General features: G+C 39.7%; 2 protein-coding genes across 3 annotated transcripts; both read right to left on the bottom strand.

The window, feature by feature from the left end:
• Positions 1 to 1,439: 1,439 nt before the first annotated feature.
• timeless (timeless circadian clock) lies at positions 1,440 to 12,370 on the bottom strand. Of its 2 annotated transcripts, none has more exons than XM_029279569.2 (30): positions 11,431 to 12,370; positions 10,548 to 10,678; positions 10,312 to 10,465; positions 10,057 to 10,171; positions 9,862 to 9,924; positions 9,678 to 9,779; positions 9,378 to 9,533; positions 9,164 to 9,297; positions 8,530 to 8,617; positions 8,247 to 8,423; positions 7,883 to 8,100; positions 7,691 to 7,794; positions 6,843 to 7,012; positions 6,633 to 6,755; positions 6,345 to 6,496; positions 6,164 to 6,261; positions 5,955 to 6,084; positions 5,641 to 5,842; positions 5,409 to 5,548; positions 5,151 to 5,230; positions 4,902 to 5,025; positions 4,692 to 4,774; positions 4,402 to 4,556; positions 4,004 to 4,232; positions 3,750 to 3,818; positions 3,502 to 3,620; positions 2,681 to 2,936; positions 2,329 to 2,368; positions 2,177 to 2,223; positions 1,440 to 2,010 (listed from the first exon to the last, which is right to left on the bottom strand). In XM_029279569.2, the coding sequence occupies exons 2-30, from the start codon at positions 10,627 to 10,629 to the stop codon at positions 1,880 to 1,882; spliced, it is 3,741 nt and encodes a 1,246-aa protein (XP_029135402.2). In that variant the 5' UTR covers positions 10,630 to 10,678; positions 11,431 to 12,370; the 3' UTR covers positions 1,440 to 1,879. The 2 variants fall into 2 exon arrangements, with proteins under 2 accessions (XP_029135402.2, XP_065810972.1); XM_065954900.1 differs by having other exon boundaries at positions 1,440 to 2,007.
• A 153-nt stretch (positions 12,371 to 12,523) lies between these two features.
• On the bottom strand, positions 12,524 to 19,027 carry prph (peripherin). Its single transcript, XM_020645184.3, has 9 exons — positions 18,370 to 19,027; positions 17,100 to 17,160; positions 16,571 to 16,666; positions 14,746 to 14,910; positions 14,533 to 14,658; positions 14,220 to 14,440; positions 13,968 to 14,020; positions 13,358 to 13,431; positions 12,524 to 13,245 (listed from the first exon to the last, which is right to left on the bottom strand). The coding sequence occupies exons 1-9, from the start codon at positions 18,912 to 18,914 to the stop codon at positions 13,174 to 13,176; spliced, it is 1,413 nt and encodes a 470-aa protein (XP_020500840.2). The 5' UTR covers positions 18,915 to 19,027; the 3' UTR covers positions 12,524 to 13,173.
• Positions 19,028 to 25,374: the final 6,347 nt, after the last annotated feature.

Raw genomic sequence — 25,374 nt, 5'->3', positions numbered from 1 at the left:
ACTTCAAATATCATTACAGTTTGGGGCGCAGATGGCCTAGCGGATAGGTCGTGTCTGTTGTACAGAGGCTATGTTGTACAGAGGCTATGTCCTCCAAGCGGGCAGACTGACCTGTGGCTTCTTTCATGCATCTCATTCCCCACTCTCTCTCCCAGGCTTTCTACTCTATCCACTGTCCTATCACATAAAGGCAAACAAGAATAAACACACAAAAAAAGTATGATTACAATATCATTATGGAGCCAACACTAGATTGCTTCAAAATAGGAAGTAAAAAGACTTGGTATAAAACATTTGTCTTAGTAGTCCACAAATACACAAAAGCAAATGAAGGAAGGAGTAAAGTAAATTGTGAACCAAAAGGTGAGCTACAGTACAAGGCATTAAAAAAACAAAACTTTTGTTGTTTTTTACCCCTGAACTGAACACATTAGTCTATTTTACTAAGAATGTTCCTAAGCATTAGACTGTGACCTAAGGTAACCTAGAACCAGAGAAACACTGCCCAGGCCTTTTCCAACTTGTCCTGGATTAAACTATTAATGTGGATAACCAGTGGAATTAGTTCTGTTCATGGCTGATTTTCTGTGAGGTTTGAAATTCATTTCAACCGATAGAAAATGCAACATGCAAAGTAGTTTTTCTCTGGGTTTTTCAAACGTAATGGCAGGTCTTCATTTTTTACTAACGAACATGCGGTTTTTATTTTCTGAAAGTTTGTATTTTTTGATGATGGTATAAGGTATCTGTTCCAAACAATGCAATACAGCCTCCAAGTGTTTTCTTTCAAGTTCTGGTTGCAAAACAATGAGTCATCGCTGTATATTTAAGACATTGTCAACGCCTGCAGTAAACTGATGCATGGAGACATGAGGCTTTTCTCTCTATAGAGGAAGTGATAGACCTTTAACCTTCCAGATTTATTCACTACACAAACCCAACACTGTGCTCATATGCTTAACTCACAGCATTATCTGTGGACTGTCGTGTCCGCTGCTCTCTCTGCAAGAAGGGGGCTGAGCAGATGCTGTGACAGGAAGTAACTAACATGGTCCAGATGTAAGGACAGGAGACCACCCCTGACACAGCGTGGTCGACTATAGGCAGTGGAGGCAGGCATAAATAGGATCCCTGTGTGGAACAATGCTCAATCAGAAGAAAGTTGTTTGGTTAATTTCTGCAGTGCTGTACAGAAATCCTACTAAAGTGTATTTTTGTTGCAGTCTTCAAGGAGTCTGATCTAACTGACAATAGAAATGGAATATATATTAAAGCTGTGTTCAAAAAGTGCTATTTGTGTGACTTTCTATATAGACAAGAGTTCAAAGGTAAATCCACATATTGAAGTTACAGTTTGACTTATTTCCAAAGGTAATGGTTCAATAGTACCCCCTAGTGTTTCAAATGATGTAGTGCAACAAAAGCCACCATAAGCCCACAACAGTGTCTCTTTTTTTAATCAATACTAACCAGAAGCTGTTTTCTGTAAAGAAAGAAAAAGTCAACTGAGAAATGATCAGCTCATAAAAACTGTTGTATGGATATCATTTTACCAAAACAGTGGCATGATTAACCAACAGCTTTCAGAACAATGAAATTATTGAGTTATAATGGAAGATGTGAGTTGTAAACGTGATCAAACAGCAAACATATGTACATTATGACCATTCTGGAAATGCTTGGAGAAGAACTTGTAACAAAAACATGAAAACATCAATCTACTGCTCTCGAAACGGATGTCAAAAAAAAATTGCTTAATAGGATCTATTCATCCATGGGGGCCAATGTGGTTTTCCATTAACAGTTTCCTCCAGAGGGCTTGCATGCACTTTTTATGTCTCCCCTGTCTGCAGTTTTAATAGTCCATTAAAGGAATCCTCTAATCCTCATCTTCCTCGTCATCAATTAAGACCATCTTGCGTCTGCGCTTGACAGGAACAGAGACATCCTCCCCGTCTGATTCTGCAGCGCCATTGGTCTCTGTATCCATTGCATCAGAGGAGTCATCTTCTGTAAGACAGCAATGTGTGTGAGCCCAACCAGACTGTGATTTTTAAACTTATTGTGAAATCAGGACTGAACACCTAAACCTCCTATGTTTAACAAGCTTTATGGCTGGGTGCATACACAGCCATTTTCAAACTAACAAACAATAAATGAATACTATTCTCCTCACCATCGTCCAAAACTCGGCTTCTTTTAGTTGAGGTCTTCTCTTGGGATCTAATGGTAACAGGAATAGATTAAGCATGGAAAGTATTCAGAACTTAAAATAGACATTTTGTCTGCTGGGTTTTGGATTAACCAAAATATAGTGCAATCCCTTACCTCTCAGGTGTACTTTGTGCATCCTCAACAGGAGTGGATTCTGACAAAAGAAAAAAAGATAGTTTTTAAATTGCTAATCTTATGCTTGTGGCAAGGTGTTACTGCTTTTTTATTTTCTTTCTATCCAGCATTTTGAGATGCAATAAAAAAAATTAAATTCTTCTTTTCCAATTCCAAGCTTACACACTTAATAGGATGTGACCAAAATAATATTCTTGAGGAAACATAAATTCTTGGAAGTTAAGCCACAGCAGGCTATTTGAGGCACCATGTAACTTAACACTTACCTACCAGACAAAGCTGTAATTAACTGCTGTCATCTGAGACAGGAAAATGAGGCTCCCACACATACCTGTCTGCTCGGAGGTGTGGTGTTTCCTCTTGCGTGTGAGCAGCAGAGCTCTCAGAGCCTGAGCTCTGCGTTCACCTGAGACCTCATCCTCATCCTCATCCAGCCCCTGCCCCTCCTCGTGAGTTTCTTCAGTTGGCGTCTGTGAATTGTTTTGCTCCTCGTCTCCTCTGGGTTCTTCTTCTTTCGGACTCAGGGCTGCAGCTGCACTTCTGAGCTGTGACTCACTTATTGTTTCAGGGATCCTCCAAAAAGACTCCTGTTAATAGAAAAGTGAAAAATAACTTACATTATATTTTACTACTGGCTGTTCAATCCATTATCTAGTTATTGTATTTGCAATAAAAAACCCAATAGGATCATCTCTCCATGATGGATTACAATAAATAATAATAAGTGTAAAGACATGGTGACTTTGTTGTACAAATTTGAAGCTATTCCCTAAAGGAAATCAGTAATAAAAATGGAACTGAAACAATGGCTTAAGAAAAGTTTTCTAGGACATTGTGAAGTGGAGTTTGCCTTTGTTCAGACGGGTAACAACCAAATTATTAGTTCATCCTTGACTCCTTATGGACATCTGAATCTGAGGCTGCTATGAAAATATTCCCCCTATGGGTGCAGGATAGCCTAGCAGTCATGTTGCACGTCCATATGTACAGAAGCTATGGACCTCGTTGCAGCAGCCATGGGTTTCATAAAAAAATAAAATATTCCTTCCAGGGGCATGAATGCGATGGGAAAACTGAAAACCTCCATAATCTCTTAAACCACGTCTGCCACTGGCGTAAGAAAAAAACAAAACAAAAGAAAACCACACACACCTGTTCATTTGCAGGTGCTCGCATTCCCAGTTTGCGCAACAGCTTCCTGAAGCTCTTGTTGTCCATGGCGTCTTCGTTTTCCTCAGTAAGAGGAACAAGTGCAACAGGCTGTGACAAACCTGGGGAATAGTTCATTACATTTAAATTAACAGACCAAATTATATCAATAAAAATGGCCACCTGGAACAGAGCTGAAATAAAAAAAAAATGTATTAAAGTATTTAAATACTTTTCTTTTTCTAACTTACCATCTTTTTCACGGTCACCTGCTGTTCTGTTAAGACAATTCTGCAGCCACAACATGGGCCCAGACATCCCTGTTTGAAAAAGACAACACCATGAAACCTTCAAAGGGTTCCCAATGTAAGAATGGTTTGGAGTTGAAATTATATTTCGTGAACAATCTATAACAGCAATGTCTTCATCTCATGAAGCAAAATGGACGTTAAGTATTAATATTTTATACAATCAGGTTCAAGAACATACAGCAGTTAGGCCTCACCTTCCTGTTGTAGAGCCCACACCATGTTGCCTACGTCAGCTCTCTTTTCTACTGGCGAGTGCAGGGTTTGAGTCCGTCTTCCTTCATTTAGTGACGTTTCTCTTTTTTCTTCTTCCTCCTCATCTTCCTCACTCTCGTCAGACTCATCCTCTCCATCATCTTCATTATCTCTTTCCACGGGATCATCCGGGAAACCCTGTGTTAGACTTTCGAGGAACTCTTCTTCAGTCTGCAGCAGAAAATATTCAGTTTATCACCTGGCAGCAAATTCTTCAAATATTCTAAAAGACCACCTTTTTTTAATGACATCATTGATCTTGGATTAATCATTTTTCCACATCTTAATGTGATCCACAGTGTTACTGTAAAAGATGGAAGTACATCTGAATCAACTCTACCATTGCTGCTCCAGATCTCTTCCCTTGAGCGCTGCGGCTCCTCTTCTTATAAAGTTCTCGTCTCTCAGACACCAAACCCAAACTGAGCAGTTTGTCAACCACACGTGCGCGAGACCGCTTAGCTGTGAGCTTCTTCAGGATGTTACCCAGCACATCTGTTAAAATACAGGTGTTATCACCAGAGAGTCATTACACAGTCTATGTATTGTTTCAGAGTAAGTACTGGAGCTGAGGATAGAGGTACAGTATGAGGCTATAACTGTACACAATGATAATAATGTGTCTTGTACCGTCAGAGTCTTTGTACTCCTCAAAGAGCATTTGAAGCTCTTGCTCCTGCTCCTCGGTCCAAAGAACAATCCGGGTACCTATCCTGTTGTAAAAAAAGATTTAAAAATGTCATCAGCAAGTGGTTAAGATTTGCAATGTTTAAAACATTGTCAATACACTCTTCTCAACTTTAACATCAATATGTAACTCATCCTGTCACGGGTGCATACTTCTGTTTCTTCAGTTCTTTAGCATTGTCCACCAGTCCCATATGCACCAGCTGTGTCACTACCTGGCGTCGAGTGCGGCTGCTGTTGTTGAGTAATGGCAATAGGGTCTCCACTATATCTGGCACTAAACACAAGAACCAACAGTAAATAAAAGAACGGTAAGACTGAGAACCGTATGTGCGACTACATCTTGTAACTAATAATACGACAAACAGAAAAGCTGTGGAAACAAAGAGGAAGAAAGCAGACCCTCAGAATGACGATGCTCCTCGTAGAGCTTCCTCAACTCCTCTTCCTCCTCTTCGGTCCATGATGGTTTCTTTCCCTCTCTGACATATTTCGGAAATTAAGAGACACATTTCAAACTGCAGAACTCAAGACATTATTTTGTAAAAGAAAATCATTGTCGACAATGTCTTCAACTTTTACACAGGTGCATCTTTAGCCTGTAGGTTCATAAAAAATGGCCAGATTAATATGACAAATGCAGTACAAACAAACACAAACCCATCGTGGCTGTAGCCTTCGGTCATCTCTCGTACGGCCCCGACATTCTTCCAGAAGAGAAGTTCAACATATGCCTTGTTGTTTTTCGCTGCCACTGCAAAGAACCTGTTCAGCACAAACTTGGCAAAGGTCATCAGCTCCTGAAAAACAGAGAAAGTGGAACTCGTTGTTTTTGACCTTGCTTCCTGTGTGCTGCCCGCAGTATGAGTTTTTCCTCACGTCATAACTTCACCTTGTAAGCAGCTGCGGCGGGGTCACTGAGGATCTTGTTGAAAAGGTTGAATACTGACAGCTGGAAAAGCAGGGCGTCCATTTTCAGGTCGACGGCCAGGCGGTGCAGCATCCGAGCGATGCAGTGGTTTGTGTGAGGTGTGTTTTTTGAATAGGATTTCAATAAGAGGAGGTATGGACGCACAATACCAGGACTGGCAAACCTGAAAGAGGTACAAGAAAGAAGACATGTCCCATTAGGAAGTTCATAAAAATATATTTTGCATGCAGTCAAAAGTGTTGCATGTTGTTTTTTTAGAATCCCCCTTTTCTTACCTCTTGATAAAGTCTAGAAAGTTAAACTCCTTTTCAGAAACCTGAATATTCTCCAACTCTTCCTCCTCTAACTCCACTGCATCATCATCATCATCAACCTCCTCTGCTGCAGGCTCAAGAGGAGACGACCCTAAAATAAAATAAAAAGTCAAAGTTTGAATTCTGCACAGAAAAAATAATCATGTAAATGTACATTTGAAAAGTCTTACTTGGCAGGTTGGCATGCAGGATTTGCTTAAGGAGCTCCAGTTCCTCTTCAGGTTCCACATCGACAGAGCCAAACACATCACCCTCAGGCCACACCTCCCTGAGTGAGACAAGATGATGAATACTCAAACAGAACTAATGTGATTAATCTGAGGGGTCGATAGCATGTTGAGACTTGCTGACCTGGCAGCACGCAGCAGTCCCAGTGCTTCTGGTCCCAGTCGAGCCAGGAGGGCATCCTGCACCCGCACCATGGCCTCAGTCCTCTGCTCCTCAAGTGGAGTTTCAGATGTGGCATCAAATGGCACGATGCTTTCTGTCAACGACCCTGACAGCTGCACACAGAAAGAAGTGTACATCAAGTAACGAGAATTTGGCCTTAAAAGAGCTATATCATCCATCTTTAAAGCCATAGACTCATTGAACAGTATCCACACTCTGCTAACCCTTTAGCTTGATTTTCACACTGACCTGATAACTGGCGGCCTTCAGCTCCTCCTCTACAATCTTCCAGGTCTCTTCGAGGGCTTCTGGACTAGTTTCTGTAGCTGGCTTTCTTCCACGCTGAGACCTTTTGCGCCTCACCTTTTTCCTCTGCAGAGATAAGAGAGCCAGATATTCATTTTGAAAGATGGTGCTAATGGTAAGAAGTTACACCAGATATGTAGCCCAAAAGCTTACCTGAACCATCAGGTTTCTGCGACCTTTGCAGAAGCGCTCTAACATGCGCAAGAAGAGATGAGTTGACTCTACCAAATCTTTGAGGTAGGACTGAGGCTGTCTGGTTTCGTCATACTTCCTCAGGAGAGTCAGGAAAATCTCCCTGTATTCCATCAGGTAAAATATGTTACCTAGAGAGAGTGAAGAACAAATAGATAAGGCTTCTAGCACTACAGTTACATGCAAACCCTTTAGACGGAAAACATTTAAATTGATAGGTAATACATCTTCACACTTTGCAACATGTGAAAACACATCATCATTTAGTCTTAGGATAGCGCCGATTTTTTGAACTGAGGCTGTATGCTTAAACTGTATTAAACATGGACATAGTCTCAGTGACGTCATCCATTGGTTAAAGCCGGTTGAAGCCCTGGCAGTTGCAACGTTTATTAGTTTTTGAAATTGCAGAACTGAACAGCTGATCTTAGCATTGCTGGCAGAGGAAAACGTATGTGTGTCACGAGATAGTGCTTAAACAAAGCGGCTTGCTGACGGCTAAGTAAAGCACTAGAAATGTTCTAATTAAAGTGTAGATTTGCATGGTCATTGATTTTGAGGTTGCTTTTGATTAAAATCAGCTAAAGTTGAGGTACAAATGGCTCTTTCTGCAGCGACATACATCCTCGCTTCCATGCTGGAACTCTGGTTTCTTAACGAAGGGGTAGAGCTGACTGGCATCTCTGGTGGCACTTAGTTTTGGCAAAGCTCAAACCCCTCAAAGCCACGCCTTAACATCCTAAACGCTGTCATTCAAATGTATGGCTGGAACCAGTATTCCTTTTGAACCAGTGCTGTTAGCATATTACTTTTTATAACGTTGGCACTCTGACGGATGCTTCCATCCTGGGAGCGGTCCATCTCGTTCACAGTCAGCAGCAGTTCCTGGTATGCCTTTAGTGCCAGGTGCATCCTTGAGAGAACAAGTGATATCATCAGACCGAAAACAAAACAGATAATGCATCGCTTTTTCTAAAACCTGTCCTTCAGAATCTCCTTACCTGCGTGACCAGGATGTCGCCTCTTTGCGATCTGTGAGAATCATCTCATAGTAGTTGGTGATGTTTCGCTCCATAAAATGAAAAGCACGGATGGACACTGTCTCAGAGACTAAGTCAGCCCGAAAACCGTTGCCACGATTGAAGGCCATGAAAAAGCTGAGCGCCCAGAGGTAGTACGTTTCATCGTGTTGCTGAGTTTGCTCTCGAATGAGACTTTCCTGTAGATGAGTCAAAAAGTAGTATAGTCATGTATCAGACATTCTCATTAAAATATGTGATTTTATTGTTATGTATGGTAAAGGCTGGTTTAGGTCTGTGAGCCTACGATAAAAAAATATTCGTCATTCATGTTACAGCAGCCGACCTTGACAAGGTACATGAGATGATTGTAGCAGTTCTCCAAGAAGTCCACACAAAACTCTCGCAGGAGGAGTCGAACATTCAAAGCTGAACGGCGTTTGTCTTTACCCTCCTGAGCCTGTCGATTCCTCTTAGGAACACGTCTTACTGCTTTGCCTGTGTCATGAGTGTAATTCTTGAACTAAAAAAAGAAAAGGAAGACATATTCCGAAATTGATACCAATATTGTTTAGAAACGCACAAACACATCTTACCATATACTGTGTTTTATGGAGTTGATGACTCACATTATGAAGGTTTCTGTGATAAATCACATCTTTGTCCCCAATTGACTTCAGCCCTTGAACAACATACGAGCCTCCAAAGCGAGAGTGTCTAAAAGTTAAAATATACATCAACATACACATGAACAGAACAAAGCGTATTTCCTGCTTGAACACAAGTAAATCAAACAAGCCATTTAATGGTTGAGTGTTCCCCCTCAATTAATATCTTCTTTAAAAACCTCTTGAGCAATAGGACATACAGAATGTGGGGCAGAATTTGGTGGTCTAGGAGTTAAGTCTTGCCTCATGTACAGAGGCTATACTGTAGTTATCCAAGCAGACGGGCCCGTGTTCAAGTCCGACCCGCGGCTTCTTCACCACATGTCATAGCCCAATTTCTCTCCTGATTTTTTACTATATCCACTGTCCTATCTAAATAAAGGTGAAAGCCCAAAAATAAGCATTCAGAATATTTATGACAAGATAAAATAAAACATTAGATTGTAGAGGTGTGATACATATTCTTATGATTGAGGTGGAGCGCACAACTCTTGAAATTCTGCTACTCGCTTGTGTTGCTAGATCAAAGTATAAATGTATTCTTATCCGTATTAGTGCAGCTCTTTGAAACTGTTTGGCATCAGCGGAACTGTACCTGGTTCCTCTTTGTAAGGTACGAGAGTGTTTTTCCGCGAGCTCCTTCTGCCTCAATGCCTCCAGCTCCTGAGAGTCTCTGTGTTTCTCTTCTGCTGAACGAGCCTGACCGGCGCTCACCAAAGCTTCTGGCGTCTGTAGGACATCAATAAAAGATCAGGCACAAAACAGCAAAAGATCTATACGAGTCCTTACTAGAGGTTCGTCACACTGACCTGGTCTCTAAACATGAGGGAAATGATCTCCAACACGTGCATACTCCACTGCTGCTCACTCTGAGCCGACGCCAGGAACTTGACCAAGTCATCGAAGCCGCTCATGTGAATGGCCCACAGCAGCCGATCATGAACGCTTGCATCATCGTCCACTTTCTACAGGAGAAACAGAGGGGTTGCTGATGGATAGAGGTGAATTTAAGTGAAAATAAAAGATCTGCCTGTCTTTTGAGTCAACTTTAAGATACATTAAGCAGTGTTACGTATAGGTTCACATTGATACCCATGTTAAAATCAGACCTTCTCTTCACAGGGGTCTGCTGGTACATGAAGCACGTTCCTAACCAGCAGCAGGATCCTCTCTATCAGCAGGTTATCCTCCTCCTGCCTCTGATCCCAGTCCTAAAAGAGACACAAAAATGTCACTTTCACATACATCATGTAGGAGACTAAAATTAGTGATTTTGACCAGAGAAACACTCACCAGTTGTAGAAGGTTGTATAATATTTCACTTAAAATGCCAAAAACTTTCTCACTGGAAAACGCCTATAAATGAAGGCAAGAGACAAAAAAATACTCATTGTTATACAAAAACATTTAAAATATGTAGAAATCTTTGGATAGTAATGGCAGCCCTGTATCCAAAATTAAAGTGCCATAATTCTAAGAACACGATACCTCTTTATAGGCCTGCAAATGAGATGTCACTTGCAAAAAGTGATGCCTAAACACGGGGTCATCTGGGACTTTCCCAAAGCAAAGCATGGCAGGCTGAGTGAGGTTGACCATGAGCCTACAAAAAAAAGACGTTTTTTTTCGTATTCACAATCTTCTACAGCTATTTATAATAACATATTATGTATTTGAGCACTGATTGATTGTTCCAGTCATCTTTAAAAATTCTTGAGCTCATAAGTCGAGCAGATTGTTTACCTAATGCAGGCATCAAATAAGGCCTTATCTTGTCCATGTTGAATAATAATTGGCAGGATGTCATTTTGTACAATCTGGCCGGCTCCCAGCTGCTGACGGACGTCACGGGTGTCATCTTCATGCCGTAGATACCTGATCAAGTCTTTGACACTCTCTGCAACACAGAGAGAACCGTTTGAGGACGACATGTGCAAATGTTTTTTTTGTTTGTTATTTATCCATATAAAATCACTCACCTAAGCAATCAGCTTCCTTGTGATAGGTGTCTCCTTCCAGATAACCAAGAGCACTGCACGTTGCCAAAAGTTCGCAATTCATTCTGAGCAAGCCAATGCACCATCAGACAGCTTACAGGTGAAGGGTCGGTCTAGTAATAGAAATATGAACAGAGCTTAACCTCAAATATCTCTGCTCACTATAGCGTTTCAAATTCAAAAGAACTTTATTTGTCCCCGGGGGGCAATTCAAAGGCACACAGAGCAGTAAATTAACAACAGTGCAAGTAAACAAAACATTTTAACCTAAATATAAAGTGTCAATTTAAATACAACTTAAAGCTTAAACTTAACTTAAAAATACAAAATATAATAAGAGTAGATATAAGTGGACAGTGATCGGACTAACAGATGTAAACAGAACTATGTGCAGTAAACGAGAAATAAATATATGCGTTTAATTTGTATTAAAATAAGAAATATTTGATAATGGGCGTCAGTCTGCACATGAAAGGTTATGTGTTAATCAAAGAGTTTTTCTTTCTTTAATTGAAGAAAAACAAAACCAAACGAGGTTCCTCCGTCACTCGTCGACTTACTACTGTCAGCTCTGACAGCTTAGAAAGGTTGCTCATACATTTGTTGACTTCATGCAGTTTAAGTAGGCTACTTAAGGTATTTATAGTTGTTATCTACAACTTCACAACATGTGTCGACTTTTATTATGACGTAGAATATTCTATGTTGATATCAGCGACCGTGTAAAAGTGTACAAAGGAAGGATCCTCCTCTCTACATAATGGTGATGTTATGCAGCAGGAGTAGTTCGCTTCACTTCACAGCAGCAGCTACACAATGATTCGAGTTTTGTTTTAGCAGCAATAAACAAAAATTGCTAACTTACCCAAATGTTCAAATATGGCTACTCTGCTTGTATCGTGTTCAGCAACTGGTGTTGTTAAGTTAAGAACTCTTCTGTAAGCAAAGTAAGATGTTTGTTTCAGAGAGTAGTTTCTCAAACTCCTCGGACAAATCTACAAGTAGCGCGCCAAGATCTCGCAGCGAAGACTCAAAGCGGATGTAGAATGTCGTCACATCCACGTGAACATGTTGCCATGAATTTTGTATTTCAGGAATGTTGCTTCTTAGTTTCGCCTACTCAATACAGTCCAGAATAACCAAAATCAATATATGTTTGTTTTCGGATGAGATAAGGAATACGAATTCAGGGCTACAACCAATGGTAGGCAGTTATATGCGCCAGATTGTAGTGAAATACTTGCAGTTATAACTCCTGTGTTGCCTGAAAGGCTGTACTTAGGGTATACACAACACACGTTCAATTGAACGAATCCATACCTGTTATCATTTGCTTTTCGAAATTCAGTGACATCGTCGATTGAACGCCACTATACATTTGGTGATTCTGGATAAAATGTGATATTTGTTGACATTGTTGGTGTTATGTCAGCATACAAGCCCCACAAGATTCAGTCATTAACACTGACAAACACCTCTAGAAGTGACAGCAATCTGCTTGACATCTCAATTCAAAAGGCCTGGCATTCCTAGGAGTAGAAGGTACTGTTTAATTTCACTCAAAACACATAGCTTTCTGCATTAACTAGGTGATGAATTGATTAAAGGTGTTGACAGGTAACAAGAATTACACGATGGGTCGTTGTGATTTGAATACCTGCCTGCCTTAAATAGGCTACTGTGCGTTTGAGAAATCACAGGCCTATGTGCTGTTCAGGTGATACCATAGGTGGGAAAGATTTTCACCCAAAGCGTGAAAGGGGTCTGACAAATGAAAATAATTGCATCCCTCAATTTTTAAAAACTACAAAACTCACTCCCCTTTCCCCTCTTCTGAGCTTGTTGTGTGACACGCACTATGCCACTTATTAAAAGAAGTAGGCCGAGCACAAGATGCAAAAAACAAACACTTGATTCGTTCGTTGTTCGTTTACTAATAGTTTCATGGACAAACAATATCTGCTTCAATTAGGTTTATTTGCACTTAAATTTTCATTCATCAGTCTGCCAGGTACACACAGCATTGCAAAGCACATTCAGCAAGTTACTTGGTGGCTGTCATATTTCAGTGTCAACATTTTCTTTTTGTTTCTTATTTATTAATCACGTTGGTCATTTGTCTGAAATAAGTTAATAGCAAAGCGTTGTGAACAAATGCAGGTAGCTCAACTAATTCTCTTTCTTTGTTTTAATGTGTATTGACCAAAGGGCAGTGTCTGATGTTTTGTTAGTTAGTCATATGACTCAAACTACTAAATTTCGGCATTTATTTATTCCTATATTAGCCTGTAGTGTAATACTATATAAACATGTGGACTTCTAAGAATTGCACAGGATTGCACTGAAAATCAAGGCCTCAAGTGGTATGTAAATAAAGGGGTTTTGCTCAGCCCTACAGATGATAACAATTGTTCAGCAAAAGTTGGGTGGCTTAATTAGCACCAGAGTGACACTCTCTAAAGGGAATTTTTCAACATTGCACCTATACTGCACTGGGAGACTTTCTGCTAGATAATACAACTAGTGGGAATGCTCGGATCAGAATTTGGTCTTCACATTGTTTCTCCTTATTTTCTGATGGCTCTGGCTTTCACATTTTTTATTGACTCTACTCGTCGTCATCATCCTTGTCAATACGGCCTGAGTCCCTTTCCTTCTCCCTCCTGGATTCCTTCACAACCTGATGAAAAAGAAGACAGATTTGTTAAATATAGTTCCAATATCAACAACAATTTCCAAATAGCATAAAGGTAGACTTTTGCATTTTGTCATATTCCTATAAATGATTGTACCTCTCCATCTCTGGTCTCGACTGTCTTTATCAGCACAGTCCTCTTGCTGTGGGTGTCCGGAGTTGGTTCATAATCTGTAACATGTCACATAAGGCTTTTGTTAAATCTTACATTCACATTCAAGATTCACTTCCAGTGTTGAATTAGAAAGAATTACTGGGTCTCTATGTTGTGTTAGATGTAAGAGTAGTTTTAAGGAAATACTTGTAATAACTTAAATCTTTTTAGTTGTTGTTCAGTTCTGAAAGAATTAGGTATTATCTCAACTGCAACTTGCAGATAAAAGAGAACTTCTTAGAAAGTAAGTTAAAATGAATCAAGCAGCTGTTGTGTCAATTTCTTTGGCCCTTTGCAAAGCGGTAAGTCTTTACTCTTTGATGATCCTGCCTTGTATTTTTTTTTTAGTATTACCTAAAGGAAAATCTCCCCCTGCTGCTATTCGATTGTCTTACTACTCACTATGAAATGAAGGCATTTAAGGTCTGCAGAAATACAGAGAAAACATTTAAACGAGAACAAATGACTCGTCTGACTTCGCAACTCTGTTTTAGTTAGGAAACCCTGGCGCTTATAACATATTTGATGTTGGGTAAAAGGAAACTTTACTTACCTCGGTCACCAAAGTGATTGCTCATGCCAATATTCATCATGGGAACAGTAATCCTAGACAGAGAATATCAAATGTTGGCGTTATAAACTAATCTGTAATGAAAAGTTAGATCAGAGTTACTCTGAAGGTTGAAATGGACATAGAACGTAAACTGGAAACTGTATGTTTTTCTTCTAATCAAGAAACAAATATAACTAAAATACAGTAAAGATAGATCAATTTAGACTTGAGCCAAGGTTCATTTCTCCTTACCTGCTCTCCTCACCCTCCAGCAGTTTACGGTAAGTAGCAATCTCAATGTCCAGAGCCATTTTGACATTGAGGAGGTCCTGGTACTCGCGAAGGTGGCGAGCCATCTCTTCCTTCAGGTGGCGGATCTCATCCTCCAGCCTCCCTACGTTGTCTTGGTAGTTGTTAATTTCGCCGCTAAACTGGTCCTCCATTTCACGCATTTGCCTCAGCAGGGCTTCATTCTGAAAACATTTAATGCAATGGAGAGTTGGAATTTTAAATATGAAAGAGTGTTTATTGATATAGACACAAGACATTTGGTGTTTAGCATCACCGTGTTCTTCAGAGCATCTATTTCACAGTTGAGAGACTGAATCTGCCTCCTGGAATCATTGGAATCCTGCTTGGCCTGCCTCAGAGCATCAGTATTGCGCTTTGCAGACTCGGTTAAATCAGCAAACTGCAGAGGCAAAAAGAAAAAGCACACAAATGTTAATACGGGTTTGTGGGTGGGTGTATGTTTCTTTCTGTGTATCTGTCTGCTGACCTTGGACTTGTACCAATCCTCAGATTCCTGCATGTTCTTTGTGGCAATGTTCTCATACTGGGCCCTGATGTCCCTCAGAGCACCAGTAAGGTCGGGCCTGGCACTGCTGTCCACCTCCATCTTCAGCTGATGGGTTTGGACACTCACTTGGACATCCTGGATTTCCTGATAACACCAGAACATGTTTAAACAGTTAGAACATATCATGGAATCACAAGACCCTTGTATCAAGTAATTATGCACAGATGCATTGTTTTAACATCGGTATCGCCCAATATTGGCCCTGAAAGACATCAGCCCATCAGCAAATAATGTGGCATGAATGTTTTTTTCTCTTGTGTCATATCATTTTAATGATGACATCTAGTAAACCTAATTACTGATTCAAAGAAGAGTTTTTTTTACAAGTCAACCGTTGGACAGACTGTCATCTGTTCTCATGGTCAAACAAGAGAAAATGTTGGCAAATATGGGGGTCTTGCACCAAAAGTTTGGGCAATTCCCTAAATTGTTATTTGTAAACATTGGTATCAGACCTGATTTTTACAATTGGTACATCTCTCGTAACAAGAGCTTGCTAACAGTTGTTCTTTCTCTTGAAGCTGAAACAGTGACACGGTGTAAAGAACCAGTGTAAGTGTAAGTGTCAGATTCCTCCAAGGAGCTGCTTTTGAACTCTTTCTACATACATTTCTACATATATCTACAATCAGAGCATATATGGGTTTACCATGGAGTCTAAGAAGTCAGATGCTTGGTTTTATTTGCACATGCAAAATGTAAGTATTGCCGCATAAATTATGTACTACACCACCATAAAGACCCCTATACGATATAAAGCTGCCTTTTTGAAACCGTCCAGTTTGATACCATGTTGGTTTTGGGACAAAAATTGGCCATATTTGAACAGGTTGTAGCTGGAGAGGAGCAAAGGGTTGAAAAAGGCTAAGCTATCAAGATTTATTCATCAGCTGGCATATAAACTAGATAATCATCAAATGTCCGATTTAATGCAGTTCTCCATTTGGTGGTTATTAATCTGAGTTGTATGTAAAGTCTGTGGATCAGGGTTGGAATGTTGCTCACTGGTTGGTAGGCGCACATCGGTCTTCTAATGACTATAGCTGGCCTTTTTCTCTAAAGGAAATAGTGGCCTTTTAAGTGACTCCAAATCCATTTTGGGTACCAGGTTATCAATGTTTATTTCTCCAGTTAATATGGATATAATAAGCCTTTTATATGCCATTTCATCTGTTTCTCCATTGGGATTAGCTCACTTTTGGAGCCAGCCTCAAGTGGCAATTTAAGGAACTGCAGTCTTTTGCACTTATGAATTTTCTTAAAGGCCTATGCCACTTTCAGAGCAGATTTTCATGGACGAAGTCTCAGTGACATCACACATTGGTCTCTGAACAGCTCTTTGGAAACCCATTCATGGCGGTTATGAAATTAGAAATGCTTGCTCAATCAAACTTTGAGTCAACCTAACAACAGGCAAAGAACTAGAGCTGACATTTTTACATAAGGATGTATGGGACTTCCAGGTTTGTTTGAGCCAGCCTCAAGCAGATACTCAAGGAACTGCATAGTTTAAATTAGCTTTTGTTAAAAGTTGTTACTCTATAACATATTAATATAGGCAATATTTTATTTTTGCCATATTGATATTCACAGTGTTGCATATTATGCCGTAAGTTTCTTATCCTTTGAGGCTGATACTTGATGTTGCTATTGAAGCTATCCAGATAACATATTGTGATAGGGAAAAGGACGTATCTGTTATAGAATCACAGTGGAATTGTTCAGAGGATGAAACATCACTTACTTCATCATGGAGTTTCTTAAGGAATTCAATCTCATCCATCAGAGACTCAATTTTCCTCTCAAGTTCCAGACGGGACAGCGTGGCATCATCCACATCCTGGTTTTTGAATTAGACAAACATAATTTATGTTGCAATATGTCGTCCACTGTTAAAAGACCTCATCACCTCAAACTTCCTCTTAAAAATAATATACAAGTATCACTGAGAGTAAATATGAGATTGCTGAAAAAAATATGATGTAAAACATGAATAGCTTTATAAGATATATAATACATGTAAAAAAAAACATAAAACTCCGGGCCATATTTATATTTAACAAAGAGAAAATCATTAAAGAAGGGAAGTGCATCAAAGTGCCATGGCAACAAAGTCTCCTTACAGTGTAATAACAATTGTGTTTCAGACCCCGCTCTGTTAAATTATTTTGACACAATTGTGTTTGCGTTAAAGATGGCAGAAATCCTGTTATCTAAGCCTGAAGACATGGTGACCAATATATCAATCGTGATCCATCAAGCTGAGTGTTTACCTTCCTGAAGGCAGCCAGGTTACCCTCAGCATCCGCCCTCTTCTGGGCTTCTTCATCCAGCCTTAAAGAACAAATAAGTGACACAAAATATTTAAACCATGAAAAGATACTGTATAGACCACTTTATTTACGCATCACTTTTTCTTTTTTTTTTTTACAAAGTGGGGAGAGGGGATGAGGTAATGAATTTATCCAAGAATACCCTTCCTTTTTGGGGGGTTGCAGCAAGGCATCAGCTGGCAAAAAGCTTTTAGGATCAATTTGCTAATTCACTGTCCTGTCAGAAAAGGGTTTGGGGGTGCGCCTAGTGGGATCAACAGCTGCTTCTTTCAGCTAATTTGGTTCTATAGTTCGTATAAAGTGATTGTGTTCTGTCAAACACAAGCTGTGCCCGGACTGGACATTAAATGGATTAGTCAGGGAAAGAATCATAGTGGGCCCTGCTTCCTCATCTTTTATTCATGTTGCATTACAGGGGTCCTTTTGTCCTAATGGGGTCTCTGGCATCCTCCCATCAGCACAGAGGGACACTGCAAACACACCTAATGGAGTCATTGAGTCACATTGATTTTTCCTGATGCTATTCTCACCACGCCTGATACCCAACCTCTCCTCCTCTGGTTTCCTCTCCCTCTCTGTCCTCCCTGCTCCTCGGCCGGCCCCACCCTGCTAGTGGTCCACCCATCCACCTCCTCCTAACTCAGTGTGTGCACATGTTTCTGATCTTTCAAAAAGAAAACATTATTTAAGGGAATTATTGATTACCTAACACTTCATTAAGCAACTTGCATTGAATGTCATAGTTTTCTGTTGGTCCCTTTATCTTCTCCTTTCTTGTCCAATATTGCGAGTATACACAATATTAAATCAACAAATACAGTCATAGGTAGATGCACACTCGTGCACATCGTGCAGTGCAGTGTCCTGCATCACGCTGCTACTGGTGTCAAGTGTGCTCAAGTGCCACGCCCTACACCACCATCATCACTGAGCTCAAGTGACAAACCCCAAAGGGACTCTCTGTGCTTAAAGTGGACAATGCAGAGTGTGTTGTCACGTACAGTATGTAACATAGTAAATCACAACAGGGAAATATTAAACTAAAGAGGAGACAAAACTTGAATTGTATGGGAAAATATTGTTTTAAAAGATGTAACTGTCAGGAGAACAGTATTTTTTTCTTTTTTGAGACTAAATTAATTGTTGAACGACTAACTATTTTGCATCTGTGCATTATACTTTTCTTACTTCCTCTTTGTGTTGTACCTACCTCTGTTTGAGCAGAGTGAGGTCCTCAGCCAGGTTGTCCCTCTCCAGCAGGTACTGGTCCCTCTCTTTTCCGATGTCGTCCATCTGGCGCCTCATCTCTCTCAGCTCCTCCTGGAAGATCTCGGAGGCACGGTTGGGCTGACCGTGCTGCTGCTGGCCCTTGAACACGTTGAGCTCCTGCTGCAGAGCGCCGTTCTGCTGCTCCAGGTAGCGCACCTTCTCGATGAAGCTGGCAAAGCGGTCATTGAGATCCTGGAGCTCGGCCTTCTCGTTGCTGCGGGTGGTGAGGAACTCCTGGTTGATGGCTTCAGCCAGGGTGAAGTCCACCTTGTCGTAGGAGAGGCGGGCGGGCTGGGCGCTGGGGCGGGAGCGCTGTTGGTGGTAGGTGGTGGACCGGGATGCAACCGCAGGAGACATTGAACGCATGTAGCGTCCTGAAGAAACAGGCATACGAGAGGACACAGGTGAGTAGGAGGACATAGAGATGGGATGGGGGCTCCCGAAGGTGCGCCTGTAGGAGGTGGAGGTTTGCATAGAAGAGCTCATGTTCAGTCTTGTTTAGTTCTGTTTAAGAGAAGATGCAGAGCTGGAGGCTGGAGATGCTCGTGAGGCAACAGGACATCAGACTGAAGAGTGCAGGGGGCTTTTTATGCTCTAAGTCAGCTGTCCCACCAGCCTCACGCCTCTCTCCACCCCACCCACACATATCCTCTCTCCATCACTCATCAGCATTCAAGCTTTGGCCACTCCCTACCCTTCAAAGATAGAAGCTGCCTCTCTCCATGCACTGTCTTCCTCCCTGTCTGGACAGCTCCACCCTTTTAACCAGAGCACTTGGCATGAGGCCAGACAAGCTTCCACATCACATCACTCCTTTGATTACTAAAGATATCGCCCCACCGTTCCTCACTGCTCTGATTCATGCACCCGTTGACTCCTTGCACCCGTTTGTAGTCACTCAGTCAGGTTTTATTGTCATTTCTCGACATGATTCTGATACATGATTTCTCGCTGACGTGCACAACCTTACATCAAACATTTAAAAATATATATTTTGTTCCTGGTTCTAAAATGAAACTGTGAAATGTAGGATTTTTTTGGATCTAAATTGAATAACGTGCACACATTGATCTGATTTTTTCTTCATCGGTCTCCTTCCCTCTCTCATCTGTCTCTCTCTCCTTTTACAGTAATGGAAGACTTTATTGATGTTCTGGGCGTCTGGGACAGAACTATGACTCGACAGTTATTCTATTTCCTTGAAATGCATATCCAGTAATCCATGTTTGAGTGCGAGTTATCAAATAACTTTTAAAACATCTCTGGCGACCAGGGAGTTTCTGGTCAAGTCATATGGATTCTATACGAGGAGTCAGAGGAGACTTATAGAATAGTGACAGTTGTTATCAGGGTTGTTGTGCATTGCTTCAATAATTTACTCTCAGAAGTTTTATCATTTAGAATTTTCACCAGTTTAATGTTTATTATTTAGCAGCTAACTGACTGAGTACTGGCCCTCTTCTAATTGGTGAATAGTAGTTTACACTATCAGACAAGCACATTTAACTTGAAAAGAAAATGCTGTTTTCTTATGCAGACATTTTTTCTTTTTTTAGCTGCTTAACAGGGGAATAAATGTTTGCTGACACATGACAAGGATTGAAAGCTTTATCGGTTCAGTGTGCAGTTATACAACTTCATACTGCTGAATCAACTACAGAGGGAAAGATTAAGCCTTAAATCAAAATGACAAGGCAGAATGCAACAGCATGTTACACCTGCATACTTATTACCCTTTTGTTTGTTTGTTTTAGACAGAAATTAACAAAACCTTTAAATGTTGGGTAAAAATGTAAAATAAATGTTGGAGGTATTCTGTGCAGCAACACTTTCATACCTTTCTGCAGCGAGAGGGAGAAAGAGAGTGTGCTTTCTGCTGTGTGTGTAGTCATTTTAATTGTGGTCTGCAGAGAAGCTGCAAATCTCATATAAGGTTGACGTAATTCTGAGCATGCTCCGTGGCATTTGGGTGTGGCACTTTCTCCAATGTGTTATCTGTGTAGCTCGGTACCTTTTATCCATCTCATGCACTATTGTGGGAAATACAACACACTTTTAAATCTAACATATTGTCTCATGCTCTTTTTCTTCAAAACATGCATACACTTATGTTTCACAACAGTAAACAGCCTTTATTTTAACCTGCACCCAGCATTTTTTGTGATCATACAGTATCTAACTTGGGGATTCCTCTTCCTAATGTAGCATCTGGAGCACATCATATAAGCTGTAGTAATTCTTTTTTTCATTCACAAACACCTCCTTGTGTGGCTGCATGGCTTCTACTGCAGAGGTCTGGCTCTTTGTGTAATAAACGGCCCGAGTAGGTCTTAGCTGTGTAATCTAATCAACCTGCTTTATGGTCAGTTACTCTCTCCCTTCCTCCTATCTGTCTCCCTCTCTCTTTGCTCCGAACACGTTTCACTTTCCATTCTCACACCAGATCCGGCTTCAATCCGCCTACATGTTGCTGTTACTTATTATTTGCAAATGTTAAATCTGCACTTTCTACTCTATAGTTAGCATTGTGCATTTAATTTAGACACACACACTCACTCCCACATGCAGAGGTTCTGATTTTAAAGTGAACCGTGTCAGCAAAACTAACCATCAGCCAGATGTTACCATTAGAAATTGACCCTTCTGGTTCCTTGGAGGATTCCCAGGGGAGCAGGAATTCAATAAGACGCCATGAAAGTATCAGGATAGAATATCTGTTCCTGTCTCCACATATTGAACTCCCAGTATGTGTGTCAGGTTTCAAATGTAAACAGACGTTTAGATATCTCACTCTTGTGGGATAAAAAGGGTAAAACTAACTAACTGTTTTTATTTATTTTTGTAGGGATAGGATACACAGCAGTGGGTAACAGCAGTAACAGCAGTCAGCAGTGGGAACAGCACAGAACATTACTGCATAGAAATCAAAGTGTACAACAACAGCTGTCATTCACACCCGTAGTCTCCCATTCATCGTTTAACTCCCTTTGTGAAACAACTCTGCAAATCACCATGAGTTATGGTTGGTACACTGTTTTAACTGGCGGCTGCTGAATAAACTGGTGGTCAAGTAGATGGTTTTAATCTCACTTTGGTTGGGTTTTATTGTACTGTGTATGAACATCTATTACAAGAAGAGCATTAATTAAAACTGTCAAAAGATATAGGGTTCTACATAACAAGCCCAAACTGTCAAGAAATTTACATGTCTGAAGTCCTTTGAAATACTTCATGAAGAAGAATGAAATAAATTGTTAAAAGTAAAAAAAATATATATATATATTGGATTAGAGATTATATTAGATTTCGTCTACTCTATTGTTGGGACGGAAATTTGCCTTTGCCTAGCAAAACTGGCATCAGTTGAGGCTCACTTAAAAAGAGGGTATAAGAAAGGGGAAAGTGGTTGGATTTCTCCTTCAAGAGATTCTGTGCTCAAAAGTGATGAAAGTATTTATCAAGTATGAATCCAGAGCTCGAGAGCAGAACTCTCTGTAGTATGACTGTTAGATTGTTGGTGCCTATAAATTATAACAATTATTGAACACAACCACCCAAATTCAAATACTGAAAAGCTGTAGGCCTATGGGCGTTGGTGTTGGGGGTTGGTGTTGCACTGTGTTGTGTACAGACAAGCACTTAATTTGCAGTCAATTGACTCCTTTTGTGTTTTGTACTCGTCGTTTTTGGTGCCAATATGGATTAATGAGCAGTATATTGAATGTACTGTAGTGCTGATTGTGATCTGCAGCCAGTCTCATGGCTGTATCATGACTGTGGTAATTCTGAAGTGTGGAGGACTATTAAAGGAAGCAGCTTCCTATTTGAGATCAGTTGCTAGGGAGTGGTGAGCAATAGAGAGGCAATTCAATTCATCAGAGATGTGGAGCTGCACTGATGGTGTAACCTCAGGCTCATTGTCCAGGAAAGACTTAAGGAAGTGTTCAAGTCTGATCTTGTTCTCCATTACAAGTCCCTCTGGGTTTATTTGGCTCCTTCAGCACATTTTTTTCAAAATGCATATTTTGTTAATTAACTAATCATTATATACTTTCTGTTTTTCCATTGATCTATTATGTTTGTTGTTGTTTTTTTTTTTTTTGCTTTTTAAGTGCAATAAAAAAAATAAAAAATATGTATATACCGTATATTTCAGTCATGCTGGTTTGCTTTGACTGGGACAAGTGGACTACAATCTGCAGGCCTGCTGTAGGATCTGCTGGAGCGGTTGGTACAAGATAGAGTTCATTTGTGAAAAATGATGGCTTTACTGTGGTGGAGTTGTACTTGGCTGCAGTGCACGTCTGGAGTGAACAGGGTTGGAGGAACAACATTTTACATGTGACTCAGTGACATGTTAATGGGGAACATGATTTACAGCAGAGTTTGGTAATTACCGTAATGGAGTACTGCAGTGCTACAAGTCCGTTATAGGGGTATTCATTTGGAATACGTATGTATATAAATAAAGAGAAACATGGAGGAGCAGTCCATGCATGAGTAAAACAATACAATTTTCATTCTAATATCCTAAAAAGTTGTTAAAAGGGTGCACAGATATTTGCCCGTTTTATTTCTTATTTCCCTCCCCAGAAAAAAAAGATCATTGTTAAATTATCCAATAAAAATGCACTTAGGAAAGCCACCTGCTGCATGGAACAAGAGACTGTTACTATGAACTCTCACATTAATTTAGAAACAGAAAGATGTACTCATATCATTAATATGGACTTCCTATCACTCTACAACATTTTTTCTGCTGTCGACTAGGCCATATCTTCTTCCATTAAACATTTTGCTGCAGTGACGTCAGCCTTTTTCCCTGCACTGCAGTGGGTCATATGATGTACATGTTACTGTCTGCAGCTCCGCACACTCAATGCATTAAAGTATCCTGCGACATCTTGATAGATCATTTTAATTGAGCAGAGAGAAGAACACGATGGCCGCTATTTATTTATTTTTTGCGCACTAAGCTGTACTGGTCGTATAATTTAGCTTTTGAAATGCATTTTTTACTCAATGCAGAGAGCATGTCGAGTGTCACTGATATGACTGTCTATGGTTTTTACAGCTGCGGTCTGCTGCAGTCTAAACAAGTCATCTTGTAATTTTTAAATTATATTCAATAGTTTACATTTTGCATAGATAGCACAACTTTTAAAGCGCTAAATGTTGATCTTTTATCTGCATATTCTCTCCCTGCAACTACTATAAGTTGTTGCTCAGTGCTAATGTCTATCATATAGTTCTACTATTTTCCATGTGTTCCTCTGACAGCCATGATCATGCAGCTTCTGGCCGATGAGGTGTCCTAAAATACAAAAGTTAAGGAAACAATATGGTATGCTGCTGGGGGTTTCTCATTTAAAAAAAAGACAAACTATAAGTTGTATCATGGAAGTTGTTGTCCTCACTGCTCAACAAACACCATAATCTTTCAAATTTGTCTGACTTGTCTCATTTTCACAGACGAGGTGATGCATTCAAGTTAACTCACAATCATTTCCATTTCCGTGTTTTTTGTAATTTCATTGTAATGCAGCAGTTACAAATTACTTAAGCTAAGTATAACAGTTGGCTGACTGTCTTCGTCACTCTCTGATAATTCATCTGGTGTTTCCACACCAGACAGGTGACCAATCACAGAGTTTTCTGTTTGAATGTTGTTGTAAATATTGTAAGTAAACAGCTCAACGAAAGCATGGGCCATTCTGCAGAATTGGTTCAAAGTCAGGTTGGAAATATAAAGTTCTATTCCAAAAAAATGTTCCTTATATATATTGTACCATATCTGAAGTACACATATCTAGTAAAAGAATAGTCAAATTTGATATTGTATTTTTAGACTGTTTTGAAATGTATTTCCTCTCCCCAAATTTGTCACTACCGAAACATAGTATTAAACTATGATAAAAACAATATTATGTTAACCTGTTAGTACTATGTTTACTTCCCTTATGTAAAGATTATTTTTACACATTTTTATTGAATCACAATAAAATCAATAAAAATGTTTGTTTTTTTTAACAAATTTAAAATTTATATTTTTAAAATTCTTCAAAATCTATGTGCAATCTTTCTTTCTAAAATGCAAAACGCTGATCAGATTGATTTCAGAGTTAATGATTTATGAGATGGAACATACAGATAACCAATCAGTATTATAACATTTAGTTGATAACTCAATATATATATATATATATATTTTTTAAAACAACCAGTGTTTCGGTAGTGACCAGTATTTTCTTTGTAGTGTTTGTAGTGCTTAATTTTAACTCATAACATGTCTGATGTTGGGAATATTACAAGCACGTATGTTTAGTAGTCAATAAAATAATTTATTTTTGAAGAAAAATGTTCATCCATGACCATATAGTACAAACATTACTTATCAATTGCTTATTTACTGTAAATAGATGATTGAAATGATGATGCTTATAGAAACTCACTGATTCTTTGGAACACATTTATTTCAAAATGATGAGATTTAACTACTTTACCATTCCATTTTGTCACTGCCGAAATTACATTGTCACTACCAAACTTGACCATATGTTTCGGTAGTGACAATTCTACCTAATTTTGAGCATAATTAAAGAATGCTAGCAAGCACACGGCTAGCAAACACATCTTTGAAGAGGTGTACACCCATAGAAACATAACAATTTGCATAAAACCACGAAAAGTTTACATAATTGAAGAGAATGTGTGTTTGGTAGTGACAATTTTTAAAGTTACACACTGATTTTCAGACTTTGGAACACATTTATTAAAAAAATTATGGGATTTAGCTGCTTATCAGTCAGCCATGGGGGACAGGGATGCAATATCACTTCCTGGTCAAAAATTCAGGGGTGTGGCTTAAATCTAGGCGCAGCCAAGCCACTAAAACTCTTGTGTTTCGGTAGTGACATGAAAACAAGGGACATGATTTTTTGAGCAT

Source organism: Labrus bergylta, chromosome 5, assembly GCF_963930695.1.
Source record: "Labrus bergylta chromosome 5, fLabBer1.1, whole genome shotgun sequence".
NCBI lineage: Eukaryota > Metazoa > Chordata > Actinopteri > Labriformes > Labridae > Labrus > Labrus bergylta.
Note: the sequence above shows the minus strand (reverse complement) of the source record. Positions and strands in the feature narration are given on the sequence as shown.

What these genes read in the sequence shown, in the direction of transcription:
- timeless (XM_029279569.2), bottom strand. Translation starts at nt 10,629, where the DNA reads ATGAATTGCGAACTTTTGGCAACGTGCAGTGCTCTTGGTTATCTGGAA. An exon ending in TGAAGGCCGCCAGTTATCAG is followed by an intron (nt 6,497 to 6,632) that starts GTCAGTGTGAAA and finishes TTCTGTGTGCAG; the next exon opens with CTGTCAGGGTCGTTGACAGA. An exon ending in AGGTGACCGTGAAAAAGATG is followed by an intron (nt 3,621 to 3,749) that starts GTAAGTTAGAAA and finishes ACTATTCCCCAG; the next exon opens with GTTTGTCACAGCCTGTTGCA.
- prph (XM_020645184.3), bottom strand. Translation starts at nt 18,914, where the DNA reads ATGAGCTCTTCTATGCAAACCTCCACCTCCTACAGGCGCACCTTCGGG. An exon ending in CTCACTCTGCTCAAACAGAG is followed by an intron (nt 17,161 to 18,369) that starts GTAGGTACAACA and finishes TTGTTCTTTAAG; the next exon opens with GCTGGATGAAGAAGCCCAGA. An exon ending in AGGATTGGTACAAGTCCAAG is followed by an intron (nt 14,659 to 14,745) that starts GTCAGCAGACAG and finishes TTGCCTCTGCAG; the next exon opens with TTTGCTGATTTAACCGAGTC.